The sequence below is a fragment of the Cyclopterus lumpus genome, chromosome 8 (assembly GCF_009769545.1).
Source record: "Cyclopterus lumpus isolate fCycLum1 chromosome 8, fCycLum1.pri, whole genome shotgun sequence".
In the NCBI taxonomy this organism is placed as follows: Eukaryota; Metazoa; Chordata; class Actinopteri; order Perciformes; family Cyclopteridae; genus Cyclopterus; species Cyclopterus lumpus.
In genome coordinates this window covers 16,673,728-16,690,026 of record NC_046973.1, presented here as the reverse complement: position 1 = coordinate 16,690,026, position 16,299 = coordinate 16,673,728, and the positions used below count along the sequence as shown (strand labels likewise).

Genomic DNA, 16,299 nt, shown 5'->3' with positions numbered 1-16,299 from the left:
TGACAATCCAGGTTAAACTCTGCAAACACGATGTCCTGCAGTGTCCTAACATCATCCAAAAGCTAACAAACAATTTTGCTTGCTTGTCAAGCCTTGTATGTAAGTGTGCAATGCATGAAACGTGTGGGTTAGTAGAGAAGGTGCGTGAAAAATCCCATACTCACACTTACCAACTGAAGCACGTCTTCATCCTTTGGCATAATGGAGAGCTCCAACACACTTTCACTGTAAGACACGTCCATGGGAGGAGGAGGAGGAGGAGGAGGAAGAGGGGAGGACAGGAAGACAAATAGGACATGGAGGTGAAGAACAGGCTTACATCCAATATCCTGACCTGGTGCTTGATACAAAGTGGGAGACACAGAAATATATACTTCTTTCTTTAAATATGAATCCCCTGACTAATTTACACAAACTAAACTAAAACATCAACAGCCCGAAGTGGAGACCAGCTGGGGACTCACAGAATCGATCCGCAGACGCTGCATCAGGCGTCATTGTCTTCATTAAGTGGATCGGGTATCGGCCAGACGCAAACGATCCACATCGAATGCACTTGCATCGCCGACATCATTATAACGTTTAGTGTTATCCTGCTGTGATTTACATTTCGCACTATAGCAATCCCCTGGCCTCGTGTCACCTTCCACAACAACGTTCTCAATGACCTCCATGCTGTGAGGTAAACAGACGAGCACTGGTATCAGATTGGGAGTCGGTATGAGCAGATAGTCTGAGTAGAGGTATTACATTACATTACATTACATGTCATTTAGCTGATGCTTTTATCTCATATCAGGAGAGCGAAAGTTGGTTCGCACATTCCTAACACCGGCCGACTGTGCTGCAGCTGACCTCTAACCTCCCTGTGGATGTTGGGGTCTAAAAGAAGGTCAGCAACTGATGGAGGAAATTAAATAACTGATAATAACATGTCATAATCTAACCCAAGCATTTTAATAGAAAAGGTCACCTGGCTTAAATAGGTTCAGCAGATAACACCTTCTAGAGTCCAGTGTCACTTTTTCAAGCCTCTCCCATTCCCCTCTGGAGAGCCACAGCATCTGTCTTTGAGACCACTTAGAGCATCGTGAGTGAGTCGAGTACTCTGCTTCAGGCTACTCTTTTTTTTTGTTGAAAAGGCAGAGCAAACGAATACTATCGACAACGTGTGTGTCTTGTCGACGGTAAGCTCGCCGTGAAAAAGTAAACAGATGGGTTGGCTAAATCAACACACCAAAGGCTCGAAGTGCTGACAGGCAGGAGGAGGTCTTACCTGTTCTGAATGAGGGCTATCACCTGCGAGTACGTCTTTCCCAGAACACTCTCTCCGTTCACTTTCACCAGGCGATCCCCTGCAAGGCACAGACAATTATCACCTCATATCCAGCATATTTTACAGGTTATACAGACAAGAATAACAAGTATGTTGACCGTTGACCTCTCAAGCAGGTGCAGATCTCCAGGCAACAGAGACACAAAATGACTACAAAATCCTTTTATAATTTACGGTCCAAAGGCCAAGGTGTGTCTGGTTTCAACAAAAAATGAAGTCAAAGTGTCTCAGCCTAAAGGCCTGTTCACACCAGAGACAATCTTTGACGATTTTTCACTTTCAAATCTTTCGCACCAAGACGAACAACGATCATTCATGTTTGGTCTGAAAAGACGATTTAAAAAAAAATGAAAACGTACATTTCTCTCATCATTATTCTTATTATGTCATCATTCATCATTAGAATAAAAAAAAGTGAGGCTTTTGTGAACTAAGGATCCAGAAAAAGACGTTGTGTTCACGGTTCGAATGCATTCGTGGAGACTTCGTCGAGGCCGAAAACACATTCAAAGTGCTCAGACATTATTGCATGTGTTCATGCTGGCATGTGACTTTCTGGATGTGACAGCTTGTGTTGGAGCGTCCACACTGGTCTACTGGTCTGCTCTGTCTGAGCCGCTGGGAGGGGACTGCTGTCGTGCTGAAGCAGCAATACACAACAGGAACACTTCAATCAGACTTCAATCGCTGTCACATTCAAATGAACTTGAACATTTGAGTTGTCATACCGGTCTCCGTATTATCGGTAAACTGTAAACGTCGGATGCCACAAAGTTAATTAACTGAAAGAAATCTTTAGATAATATAGTGGACTTATCATCTGGTCTCACGTCATGAGCCGGAAACCTTTTTGCATTTACCCGACTTTCAAGGCGCAGGTAAATATAGTTGAGCAGTTTCCTTCCACTCAGAAATGTATCAAAAGTCCTTTTTTTAAAAACTCATGATGATGTCGGGTAATCCAATGCTTTTGACTCCTCTAGTCTAGACTATTGCAACTCGCTCTATACCGGCCTCAGTCAAAATTCATCTCTTGTCTCCAGCTTGTTCAAAATGCTGCAGCTGGAATTTTAACTGGTCCTAAACGTAGAGGCCATATTACCCCAGTCTTAGCACTGATTTAAAGACTTTACTGATTATTTTTAAAGCACAGAAAGGCTTAGCCCCGGGCTATATTGTTGAACCTTTAGCTCTCTTGATGAGCCAGAATGCAACCTGAAATACTCAGGCAAAGAAATTAAAATCAATTTTTCCTCTAAAAACACACTTCAATAAACAGTCTCTTATGTGCGCTGCCGTTCAGGAGTTTGGATTCGCTTGTTTTTCCTGTGTTTCCTTTACTCCACTGTTCCCCACCTGTCTGTAAAGGTTTGAATTTGATCTTAATCGTATCTCTGTTCGATGGTGTGTTTAGTTGTCTCTGTTTACCTCATATGTTATCTTTTATTTACAGTTTTCATTGGTGCTGCTTTTTGAGGTTTTTAGTGCTATAAAAATAACGTTATTATGATTATTATTATTATCATCCTTCTACTTCTAAATCTTCTTATTATAACAATTATTACCCAATGATGTTAAGAAACAACTTGTCTCTGGTCAGGGAAAAATAATTCTCTATATAATCTATTGCTAATAACAAAAGGTCTGTTTTTGTTCTTGCCTATACCTTTCTTCTCTGAATCTGTTCATGTCTGCAGCATCATGTGACCGAGCTCTCCCCGACAGATTTACAATGCAAATCAGGATGTTCATGCTCCTGCACCATATGGTCCCTTTACCTGTGCACAAGCCCGCCTGATGGGCCGGCCCTTTTTCCCTCACGCTCTTCACAAATATGGTGTCCATTGGCTCCAATCGGCCTTTCTGATACCCTGCATGACAAAGGACAAAGAACGAGAAGTGAAAAGATCAGATATTGTGCCTGCTGAATCGTAAAAAAAAAAAAAAAAGAAAGAAGAGGGCAAATTAATTTAAACTTTAAAGAAATAAAGTTTTAGGTTGCTCCTGGTATACAAAGATGAGAGACTTTTGATTCATTGTGTTTGTGATCTTCCCGGCCATGAATTATATATGAATACATGACAGTCTTTGCCTATTATTGTTCTTATATCATTATCTAAATGCAGTTGGACTTGACTACTGGTAATTTAGATGCAGTGTTGCATAGCGTCCTGTAGGGGGCGCAACTAGGCTGCAAAGCAGAAGAGACGGGAGGGAATGCAGGAGATCCCAGTTCATTACATCATCGTTATCCCACCGTACAATATTTGTATTGGTTGTCTGATGAGAAAGTGAAAAAGAAACACTCACCCTTTCCGTTACCATTCTCCTCATCCTGCAAAGAACAGAAACAGACAGAATTACTGCTCATATTCAAGTCAACGTCATCCACAGAGCCCATAGAAAAACAACCAATGTAGATCCACGTGCTTTACAGATATGTTAAAACACATTGAAGAGATTCTCAAAACATAACAAGGTAAATCAATGTCACAGACTAAACTGAACCATGTTAATGTCTCAGAGAAAAAGCTTAACTTTAGCTAACAACGTAATGTGGCTGCCACTAATGACAGAAGAGTCATGAAAGATTGAGATAGATGAATGTATGAGATCAATAATGAGTTTGCGCTTCACTCTCATTTAGTTGGAGAACATGTTGTTTAGCATTTCACATTTAGGCATTAGGCTGCTTTCACAGGAAGGAATATTAACACATGTGGATTCAGGGTTTACATTTTACTGTCGGGCATAGGAGAGCTCATGCTCCATCCTTTAACACTGAACTGAACTCAACACCGTTTACAGTCTTAACTTCCCCTGATCAATCTCTTTCATAATAATAATTTGAAAAAGAAAGTTGATCAATAATTAGGGTTAACCAGCTTCCTCAAACGCCGGTGACTTCCTCAGCATCTCGGGCCAAACATCCCGACACAGAACTGTTTGCTTGTATGAGCTTTTAATGTGGAAGTGCAGCTGGGACACAGAGAATGACTTTCAGGTTGGACCGTCTGCAGGTACTCGTGACGTCATGTCTCATAAACACACAGAGCTGGTGATTTGATGAGATTGGACGGCTGCAGTTTGTCCGATCATGTCCACACACACACACACACACACACACACACACACACTAAGCTGAGTGGACAGTTTGGGTTTAGGGGCACGGTGGGCTGACTGCTGCCTGGCTTTATGCTGCGCTGAGTGGGCTCATTCCTGGCTCTGCAGACAATGGTGGGGGGTTTAGAGGCAGAGAAAGAAGAGCTGCCGATCCCAGAATGGAGCTCCGAGCTTGGGGACACTCGACAACTGAGCAGCCCCAGTCTGAACACATCCGGGACAGAGTAGGAGACGGTGAGAGATGGGCACAAGAGTCTGGGCATCTGGGTCAAATACTGTACCTACGGGTGCAGACCAGTATAGTCTGAAGCAGCTGGAAGGGACTATTTGTAAAACTACCCTTCCTAACATTACACCCACCCAAAATGATCTCCTATCTACTATCTATTATATAGTTAATTATCTGGGCTGATGTTGCTTTGCAGATGCATTGTGCAGTTAGATTGCGTTATTCAAATACATGTGCAAGCACCTTCTCTCGACCTATGAATTCCCAGTTCAGTAGTCAAAGGTAGCTGCACAAGGTTACAGGTTCATGCAACATGCAAGGTGCATTGATTATTGTGATTTATTTATTTTTGAATTATTAGAACACGTTAGAGGGGAGGCTTATGCCAGAAGAAGAAGGTCTTCAAGCTATTTTGAAAGACAGAGATGAATTGAGCTTGGACCACACAGTAGATGGATCTTTTGTCTAGATAATACAATTGAAGACTTTTGAAGACGTTCCGGATCTACAGACAACATGAAATAAATGCCCAATTGGGTCATGCACCCGGTGGGCCTCTAATTGGTCACTATAAGGGTAATTTGGGAGACTTCCATGACGGCTCTTTAGATTAGAACGGGCGGCTCTGTGAGTTTGATTGTCCCAAAACGCCATGTGACCCTCGAGGCAGAGGAGACGAGGACAGAACCGAGGCCAAAGGCCAGCAGTGGGCTTATTGTCCGGGGCCGGCCTGGTACGGCCTGACTGCCAGAGAGTGGTACCAGGCTAAGACAACAGACCTCATTCAATCTGTGTCCCTATCTGCAGCTGCTGGATGGTGGGGTGGTAGAATAATAATAGAGGCCTTGTTTCAGCTGGCTCACCCCACCCCAGCCTCCATGTCCCTCAATTTCACATCTGGAGCCGTTTGCCCCCCACACCTCAAAGAGCTAAGTAACCGCTCACTCACACAGAGGACGGTTCCAAAACACCAGAACAATCCTGAATCCACCAGAGACTAAAAACAACTACGGCCTGTGATGTGATACTGAAAAACAATGAAGACTTTCCAGTCCGTCTGTTTTGGGTATGGAGGTGGTAAAAATGTGAAATTGTGTTGTTTTCACCAATGTTTAGTTAGTCTCCAAATCTGATTTGCACCTCCTTTAATACCCTTCAACATGATTGGTTTGCTCAGTATGTTGTCTCCAATCTGCTGGCTTTCTCCTTTTGTCAATGAGTTCATTTTGATCAGCTCAAACTCCCTGACCCCCGACTCCAGTATGATTGGCTTTATCTCCAAGCTCAAATTGGCTCTGTCCTGGGTTCAGCAAGTTAAACGTAAAGCTTTTGAAAAGCCTTTTAAATGCCATCTAGGTTGAAATGGAGACCATGTGTGCTGTAAAAATAAACATGGAAGTTCAAAAAAGAACTTCACGACACTTGACACTAAATAAAAAGGAAGAAAAACACGAGGTCCGTCCTTAAGGCTGTTTATATTTAACATAATTCAACATCTCGAAACTCAAATCTCTCAAGGGCCTGTCGGTCTCACCTTCTGGTTGGTGTGCAGAGCCGACTCTGGAGGGTAAACGATGAAGTGGCGTAGCGTGAAACCAAAACCCAAGGAGTTCTTATGGAGGACCAGCGTCCGGGGACCCTTCCATTCCACGCCGACCCCCTCCCTTCCCGGCCGGGTCGCCATCGGCGGCCGAGGGTTGTCACCGGCTGATGAGAGACCATCCCTCCGCCCCTTACCCTGTGGACACAGACAGAGAGAGAGAGAGCTTCAGGACAGTTTCTATATGCTTTTGATATGTTGTAAAATGGGTTCTTCAACCAGCGACGTCTTTTGTTATAAAATAAGGTAAATAGGAGAGTGCTATGGGCAACACATCCAGAAAATATGGAGAGCAAATAAATAAATATACAGCATTGCTATTTACAGATATTTCAGGTAGATGTGTGTTTCCAATGACATTTATGGTATAGAAATCTGAGATAATCACATTTACAGATGCAGAAAATGTAGATGCACATGGGTGTCCTTAAATATAAACGATGCAGAACTGAATGATCATCATTTTTTCATTTAAATCCTGATCTATAGTATTTTCCCTTAATTGGTACCAACCCTGGAGAAATAATGCAGTTTTCCAGATGCAACACACTATGGTTCCCCGAAGATGCACAAGGCGACTTCAGACGGACAAACTGGTGACATCACCCCTTGACTGCCGGGTATTACATTAGCGGCTTCCTCATGGAGTCCTGAATGAAACCAGGTCAGTCTCAGAACAATATAGTCCATAAGCACATTTCAACCATCGAGGAGGGCTACATCTAGACAGGACCAAGGAGGCAAGCCCAGTTTTGACATCTGACAGAGAATCTGAACTCCGCTCTCTAAATATCTCATTCCTGGAGCTGAGTAAATAAGCCCAGCTCGCTCAGCTCACAGACACACGTGAGAACTATCACTCCCCTGCTGCCCCGACGGCCCACACCTGTCAATCAAACACAATCACCTGACCAAACAGGAGGAGGAGGTCAAGTCGTCTGTGGTTTAGTTATCTCGGGCTGCATGTTCACTGTCAAACTTTTCTTCAGTCTCTCTGACTTAAAGGAGCAGATGTAAAATGCAGGAGACAGTTCAACAGTATAATTATCTAGGTGTCGGCCCAACAATAAACAAATCAATCACTGCACCGTACTAACGCTTCTGCATACACTACTTTGATAATCCATTCATTGTTCAAGTTATGTTTTACACAAAAATGCCCCAAATGTACTACTTCTAAGCTTCTCAAATATATATTTAGTATTTATTCAAATAGTGTTCTATTATTGCAAACTGAATATCTTTGAGTTTTACATTGCTGGTTGAACAAAACAAGCTATCTAGATAAGACTATTTAGCCTCAGGGAAAGACATGTTTCACTATTTTCTGACGTCTTATTAATTAGCTAATTAATGCAAAAAAAAATTGGGTTTAATATGAGTCATCCTGGAATTCGCCCATCCTAGAAACACTACAATGATAAAGAATATGACTAATGAACACGGACAAAGGATGCCGGCATAGAGAAGATAGATCTGAATTTGTACAAGCTACATAACAGCCTCCGTCCACGATGACACGGAGAGACAGCTACGTTTTAGGACGCTCCAGGTGCGGCTTGGTGTGCATGTTTTTCTTGCCAACATTATTCAGCCGTAAAGTCAAACAGAACGCTGGAGGGCTACAATTAAATAAAGCAAATTAGTTGCACAAGATAGGTGTGATTGTGACCTTAAAAGAACTTTGTCTGATTTATGCCTCTACCAAAAAGCTTTTGACTCATTCTATCAATTAAAAAGTCAGCTGACCCCAAACACCAAAACTCCTAAACCTTTTTGTATTTCTTGAAATTCTGTTTAAAGTGTGTGAATGTGTGTGTTTGTGGGTTTTAATGTTAACGGGCCAGAGGTGAACGTGTCTCGACTATAAGCAGCAACCCTCCCACAAAATGAGCCCCCCCCCCCCCCCCACACACACACACACACACGCCTGTAATGTGGCCACACAACAACAGGAAGTGGCGGTCGAGAGGCAGGAAGTTTGGTCGTGTTGCGGGGCGGGATCGCCAGATGCTCCTATAAATAAAATCGCTCACAGTTCTTACAATCTCCATCATGGAAGGCACTTCCACTCGTTCACGCATCTTTATCCTTCCTTCTATGTTCTTCCACTCACCTCGCCTCCCTTCCACCTCCTCACATGCTTTCGTGTGCTGACGAGAACAAAAATAATTTATTTTTGATATGTTTTAAGTTTGCAGATATATGTTGGATAAACGTGTCCTCTTCCACATGTACAAATACACAATTTTCCAAAGCATACTCTGAGGTATATATATAGTATCTATTTTACAGATACATAAATACTTTTGACACACAAAGCCTGAGCTATAGTCTTGCAGTCTAAACAATGGAAAGGAACCCCTGCTATTTTCTCAGAGAGGCGAGAATCGAGGCCTTTTATGTGGCATGAAAACAGCATAAAGAAGTGCTTGAGGAAGGAGGAATGTTTGGGGTGTCGAATAAAAATGATAAAGACAAAGGAAAGACAAAGAGGAGAAAAGAGGAAATGAAAGAGCAAGAGGTTGAAAAGAAGGAAGAGAATTCCTCTGAGGGAGCGGTTTGGCTTTGACAAGTCGAAGCACACACTGTAACCGGCACAGGAGGGGAGGGAGCACAGAGAGAGTGAATGAGAGGAGAAGGATGAAGAGGACGAAGAGGAGGAGTATCGGGCCCCAGCGAGAGACAGGCTCCAGCACGCCGGTTTCAACCGCATGGCCCCTCCCGGCGCTGGGAATACCAAACCCTGTGATTACCCAAAACACACAGGGTCTGACTGGGTCTCCGAGGCAGCACAGTTTCCCAGTGGTCTGCTCCGGACTGTGTGGGACGTGCGTCTCCACTCGGCTAATCTGCCGAGTCTTCAGTCCCCCCTGTTTTCCCCTGAAGACAGAAAAAGTCCTCTCTCGTATCCGTCACCTTGACACGACCAGTTTGTCTTCTACCGGTTTCCCCCAAAAGTAACACACACAAAAAGAGCCCAAACTTGCTGACGTGCTCGGGACTCTCCAGACACTCAGTTTAACCAACAAGGCACTTGGAAAAAAAAAATGTTCTGTGGTTTTTAAGTCTAAACTTGACTTCATATGCAGGCTCAGGGCTCAGAAAAGGGAAACCTCGCTCTTGTTATTGCCATTTGGTATTTCCTCCTCTCCTACAGAAATGTATCCTTTTTTCACTCTTTACGTCTGACACGTCCTCGCCTCTTGAAGCTAATTACAATACCCAAATAAACTCTGAATGCTCCTTAGATAAAACACAGCCACGAGGGGATCCCATTACCACCTGAATGATGTCACACACACACAAAAAGCCGCCCTGAGAAACTATCGGATTTGAATATGCAAAGCAGTTTGTAACCACACTACGGCTCCTGCTTTGAGTGTGTGTGTTTAGTGGGTGAAGTGGTGAACACACACACACGCACACGCACACGCACACACACGCACACGCACACACACACACACACACAGCTCTTCCCTGTGGTTATATCCCCTCCTAATTTCAATTAGCGAGCAGATGACAGATGATTGAGCTGCATGACTGAAAAGACACAATCTAAGTGGAGAGCAGTGGATGTCCTGCTGATAGTATTATAACACGTCTGTTTAGTTAGACGTGTAAATCTATAAGACCTTGTGCCAAAATCTAGAGTTCAGGTTTTGTAAAAACATAAAAAATTTAGAAAAAAATACATAAAAAAATACAAATAAACTGTGGATTAGAATCTTTCAGAAAAACCAGTAAAAACTGATTTTCTGTAGGTAAGAGGCTTTTCTAGGACATGATGGTATTGTCATGCTGCAGTACTAATCATCAGTAACAACATACGTGTTAGCACACACACACACACACACACACACACACACACACACACACACAAACACACACTCCTCACTCCATCCACTCACTCCAAAGCAGTACGCCGGAATGCAGCGGCCATCGGGGAGCCGGGCTCCTGCTAAAACCCCAGCAGTCCAGAACAATAATGCCCTTTTAAACAGCTGAGAGCTGCAACCTGTTTGAAAAGTGGAGCTTTACGGACGTTGCAAATGCTGACGAGCCTTTAATCCTGATAGCTGTAGCTGTCTGCACCCACGACCCCTGAGCCGGGCTGCCAAGAGGGAACAGCAGAGGGATGCTGACGATGATCCATGAACTTACCGGCCACATAGGAGGGCGCGCTGCACCACCTCTGCAGGTCTATACGCATCCTATGTCTTGTGGAGGAGATGCTCGATGAGTTTATGAATATCCCGCTGTGCCAAACCAAAGTATTCAAAATAAAGACATGCAAAACAAATTAAAATGTTCCACATCGCTCAGTTATTTCCATAAGGTTGCGTGTGTGTGTGTGTGTGTGTGTGTGTGTGTGTGCGTGCACTTCCGTGGCAATATGACTAAAGTATGTGTGCTCAAAAACCAGTTCAACCCCATTGCCGGTTCAACGAGGCCAACAGGTGACGGTACATTAGCGGTTAAACAGGGTGTTCTACTTGAAGGGCAAAACATATTGTACTTTTCTTTTGTCTCGGTGACACGTGGCTCACTGCTATATTGCTAATGCGTTATGGTAGTTTTGGAGAAGCATCCGTTTCAGAATAACTTTTACGGGACGACTTGGTAGCTCAGTGATCGGAGACACGTTGGTTAGTGCGTGAGGACTTTACTTTTCATCCTTCCTGCTCTATTGTCTGAAAGCCTCCAAAAAAAAAAAGCTTATTCGATTAGGATTCGTATGCATTTTAAGGTCAGAGGATTTTCTTTCATGGAAGTGTTTCTATATTATTCGTACCAATTTGATTCCCCCTCTACTGAGGGACGCTGTAGGTAAATAAATGCAAGCCTGAAAAAAAAAACTGCTCATGGCACAAAGACAAAAGTCGACCCCGTGACCACCAAGGAAGTTACAACAAACAAAAAATCGCAGCCTTATGATCTGACATGTAAGGAAACTGCATGATGTGAGCACTTCTCTCTCTCTTTAAACAAAACTGTGTACATTGTGTGTTTGTCCCAGCTGTGTTAATACAGCCTCTCCTCCCCTCACACTCACATTCCTGATCGTGGCACTGTGTCATCGGGGGTGGGGGGGTGGGGGGGTAACAACCAGGGGAAATGGTTAAAAAGAGGAGGCAATGTTCCACATAAATGCCCACACTTAAATGAGATCATGTGGGGATGAGATGCCCTAAATTCTTCGGGCATTGTTGGGGGTGGGGGACGTGCTTCCACAAGCCCTCGCAAAAAGTGGCACTTAGCACAGCCCCCACTTCATCTGTCTTTAGCCGCTAATTAGAAACCCCTCCAAGGGACGAGAGAGGGTCGATATGCCAAACGAACAGAATCGCAGGGACTAAATCACACGTCGGCTGTGGAAAAACTAGAAAGAAGTGGCGCACAGATCGTTAAGTGGAGGAGGCTTAACCAGCCTCAGTTTAATTGTATCCATATTTGCAGTGGCTGAAAGAGGTTTAACCACATTTTAGGGTAATGCATATCTTCAATGCATAATCCATAGTACATAGCAAGTGTGTTAGAAAGCTACATAAGGAAATGGTCGAAAAATACATTACATTATGAATAATTTAATAATTGTATATAATAAATAAATTACATACATATATGTAATATATATGTATATTAATATATAATTATGTTTGTACTGGTAGCTGCTTGCCTTGTAATTATCATTACACTATTGATTACCATTCAATCCCATCACAACACAACCTGCCAAAAGCCAAATAATAATACTGTCACATATTCCCACTACAGACAGAATAAACAAGTGAGTAACTGTTGATGGGAATGTTTGAATGGAACGATATCCTGAAACTACATACATTAATAATCTAACTGTGCATCTCAATCCATCAGCACAAAGTGTCGCCACATTGTTTCCTCGGAAAGCCGAAGACGCAGTGAGGGCCAAACAAAAAACAGCCCGAAGGCAACGCAACTGCCAGCACACTGAAAGGTTCAAGAATCTGTCAACAGCTCAGTGGTGAACAGACTTCAAACAAGGGGAACGGTGACACAGGTACTCTGTTTACATGACTGACAACATCCCATAAAGCGGTTTCTGGAGACTTTTCTGTAGATATCACAAAGCGTCATTTTATCACCACGGGCAGCAGACAACCGATTGAAATGATAATCTTATGGTGTGTAACACTTACTAATCTTACATTGTCGTCGCAGTTATGACGGTTAGACCTTTTAATCAATTAGCTGATTGACGGACACTTAATCGATACATTTTTAACTAGAATAATCATCCAACAGCTTCTCCAATGTGAGAATTTGAAGCTTTAAAAAACTCGTAAAAATAAATAATTAAAAGGTGTCAAATGTTATCCTTATTTTCTGATGTTTTTTTTTTTTTAAAGCAAAACAATATAATGAATCCAAAAAATAACCTGCTCTGGCAATGCATAAAAAAAACATCCATATATGATTATTTGTATAGCCTCCAACTAAAACATTGGATTTGAAATCAATATGAATGAATCCATCCATCATTTAAAGCGCAGAAACAAACTGATGCTTCAAATCGATGACTCCATGTCCGGCCACTAGAGGAAGACCCGTTCCTTACCCTGGGATGGTGAGAGCTCTGGCTGTGCCCAATGGACATGATGGGCGGCGTGGGCGGTGGAACTGAACCCGTGGCACTGCGGAGCACCGCCAGCCAGATGCAGCGAGGCTCAGGGGAGCTGCAGTCAACCCCCACCGGGTTCTGGAAGCTCCAGTCAGACCCGGCCTGCGAAGGGCACGGCAGCATCGCAGTGGGCATTGGGGTGTGGAGCTTCCTCAGATCTGCATCCCTCAACGCCCACATGGGCTGCTCACACACACACACACCACGCAAGCTCGTGGACTAAGTCCAGGCGCGGAAGTACGGAAAATGTGGGTGGTTTTTAGTGGAGCTAAATGGAATCCTCCTCTGGGACTCTCCAGTCAATCAAGAGTCTTAACTCCCCGTCCCCTGGCTCCACTCCATCGCTGTCAGAAAGTTTAAATCCCAATAGTTCAACATCGCAGCCTCCTGACTGCTGGGAACCGGCTCTCCAAATCTCTCACACACAATCAAACACTCTCAGAGGGGTTGAGGCTCCTGGGCAGCAGATGGAGGAGTGCGTGTGGCGCAGGCATCAGAGGTCGGTCTGGTTTCACTACAGACACACACGGAGAACAACTGACAGCGTCCCTCTCGTTGGTGTCCGGTGATGTTCTGCATACAAAGCCACCCCCAAAACATACACTGCTGTCCCAGAGGGCTGGATCCTCTGTCTCTCCTCCCTCTCCCTGCCCCCCCCCCCCCCCCCCCACGCGCTCTCTCTCTCTTTTCTTCCCTCTTGCTCTTGTACCAAACAAATCCCTTCATCCAACTGTCATCTTAAACCAAAACTGTCTTTATCTCAGCGAGCATCAGCTATTCCATCCCTCACTCAGTTTTTTCTCTTTCTCTTTCTTCCTTGTTTTTGTGATTCAATCTGTATCCAAACAATCACTCCTTCATTCCACACGAGCCGGTCCGACAGTCATCAGCAAACCAACAGCTGTAAAGTACAGTACACTGGAAGTCTGCAGTTTAATCCAAGAACACTGGACACCGCTGAGGCCAGACGTTGGAGGCGAAGGGGGTCCAGATGGAGAGATCTCCCGCCGGCTAAATCCACTGGATTGTTGTAGACGAAGCTTTAGGGCTGCACGTGTGCTTTGTGTGTGTGTGTGTGTGTGTGTGTGTGTGTGTGAGCGACACAAACACAAGTGACAAAGCTGTGATCCAGGCGCTAAACTCCACAAAAGCCAACCCTGCCTCTGCCGCCTCCCCTCCGCCCAAAGAAAGAAGAAAAAAAAGAAACACAGAAAGAGGCCAATTTCCAGTACAAAGAGAAAAGAAAACATTTGCCCTGCTGCTGTGTTGACTGTCTCACTCTTTTTCCTTTTTTTTTTGGCATAAGAGGGGAAAATAGAGAAGGAAAAATGATAATCAGAGGAGAAAATGGAAAAAAAAAAGGAGGAGAGTAAGGAGCGCTTTCAAAATAAAACGGCTGCTACTGGATGTCAACATGACCTTTTTATCAAACTCTCACACACACACACACACACACTCTCTCTCTCTCTCTCTCTCTCTCTCTCTCTCTCTCTCTCTCTCTCTCTCTCTCTCTCGCAGGATGCACCCACACAGCACAGTGACACCTGAACACCACACCACTAAATCACCCACTTCAGAAAGGTGACCTCGCCCACCCGGCAGAGTTCTCACCAAACAGCCAGGTGTCCAGGATCTGTGAGAGAGCGGCAGACAGGTGACCATGTTGTTTCAGACGACTGACTTTCTCCTCCGACGCTGTTCACACACCGCACATCCGTAACCAACGAGGTTAGACAGGTTTCACCTGCTGCACGGCGGGACAAGTACGAACTCGACTGGAGAGGGCCGTCGTCGTTACAGAGACCGTACCCTCTGGATATACTGCAAACACACACTGCAGGCCTGAATAGTCTGTCAAGATTGATGAGACGATAAATACAAAGAAACGTAATCTGGAGGCTCAAATGGCATCTCGATGCAAATATTGTCCCTGTTATGTAAAGTGTAATCGCTTATCCGATGATTTTAGGATTTAATTCCACGTGTCGCATTGTTTTTAAACCGCTCTCTTGCTTTATTTCCTTTTTATATACACATCATGGAAAACGGAACTTATTGAGTAGCTTCTGTAAATAAGTGTTTTGTGCTCTGCCAATGGTGCATATGCAGTTACAGGAAACATTAAATACATATTATATATAATTCATAATGAAAATACAGAAGATGACATTTCTTTTGCCAATGTGCAACTTCAACACTGTCGTATTGCAATATATAAAAAAGAAAAATCCGCAGAGCTTTCAAATAACTACTTTAGACAACATGTTGGCCAACCATGTCGGAAAATAAAATTATGTGTGTATGTCAGTATCGGTCAAGCTCAAAAACCCTGGATCCTACACTTCCCATAATGCAACCCGTAGTGTATTTCATTAGAGACCTCCTTGCCTGGTAAACGCCCATGTCTTTAAAACTCAATGCCCTCCGGTTTCCAACACAGACTTTCCATCCAAGACCAACTCCAAACAACCCTAATGATATTAAAACACATTAAAGTGGTTTAAAACGATGAACCATTGAAACATCAGCTAATACTATAGCCATTCAAAACGACTGGCCATAACAGGCCACCTATGGTGTATTGAACTGCATGAGCAAAGTTTCATTTCAATGCTTCTGAATTCCTCTTTTTCGTTTGTGAGCAACAGTGTGCTCATATAAAAAGTTACAAAGTGTCACTTTGAAGGATCGGTTCTTAAATGAGCGCACACACAATTTTGCTAAAACGACACTCCACTTCATCCCTGGTTGAAATATACTTTCACTAATACACACACAAACACACACAGACAACACATGTGTCCTACTGAGTCACAGGCGAGTATAAATATACCAGACTATGTAATTAGGGTTCCTCATAAAGTCAGAGGGCTGTGGCTGTGGGTGGGTTACTCTTCGATGCACCGCCCAGCGGAGAGACTGGAACACGGAAGGAGGTCCGATTCTCATCCAGGAGGGAGAGACGTGAGATTAAAGCGCATCCGGCTGCCATACAGCAGCAGTTGGATCACCAGAGTATCTCCAGTCCAAAGCCCAGACAAGAGTTTAATATCTGAAAATACACAGGCGCTGAGTGGGGATTTCACATCACATTTGTCACAATAACAGTTAGTTTTGGCAAGGAGGGAGGCAGCAGTGTCTAATTTGGAAACAAAAGGTCTCTTTCTGGTCAGCTCGCGTTCTCTTTCTCCTCCTCGTTGCCATAAACCATGGAGGCATTTACAAAATGAGGAGGGGGGGGGCTTGACAAAAGAGAAATGAACAAAAAGGCGTTGCAGGAGTTATAGTTTACATGGAGGAAAACCACAGTCACACATGAAGAGTTGTGACAATAGCACCAGTCTCCC

At 43.8% G+C, this 16,299-nt stretch overlaps 1 protein-coding gene across 1 annotated transcript in view; it reads right to left on the bottom strand.

The window, feature by feature from the left end:
• Positions 1 to 13,577, bottom strand: part of arhgap23a (Rho GTPase activating protein 23a) — a 33,405-nt gene extending 19,828 nt beyond the window's left edge. The window contains 6 exon segments of the mRNA XM_034538842.1: positions 171 to 225; positions 1,277 to 1,355; positions 3,115 to 3,207; positions 3,647 to 3,671; positions 6,223 to 6,426; positions 12,890 to 13,577. Of these exon segments, the coding sequence (XP_034394733.1) occupies positions 171 to 225; positions 1,277 to 1,355; positions 3,115 to 3,207; positions 3,647 to 3,671; positions 6,223 to 6,426; positions 12,890 to 13,132 (699 nt within the window). The 5' untranslated portion in view covers positions 13,133 to 13,577.
• Between the last annotated feature and the right edge of the window lie 2,722 nt (positions 13,578 to 16,299).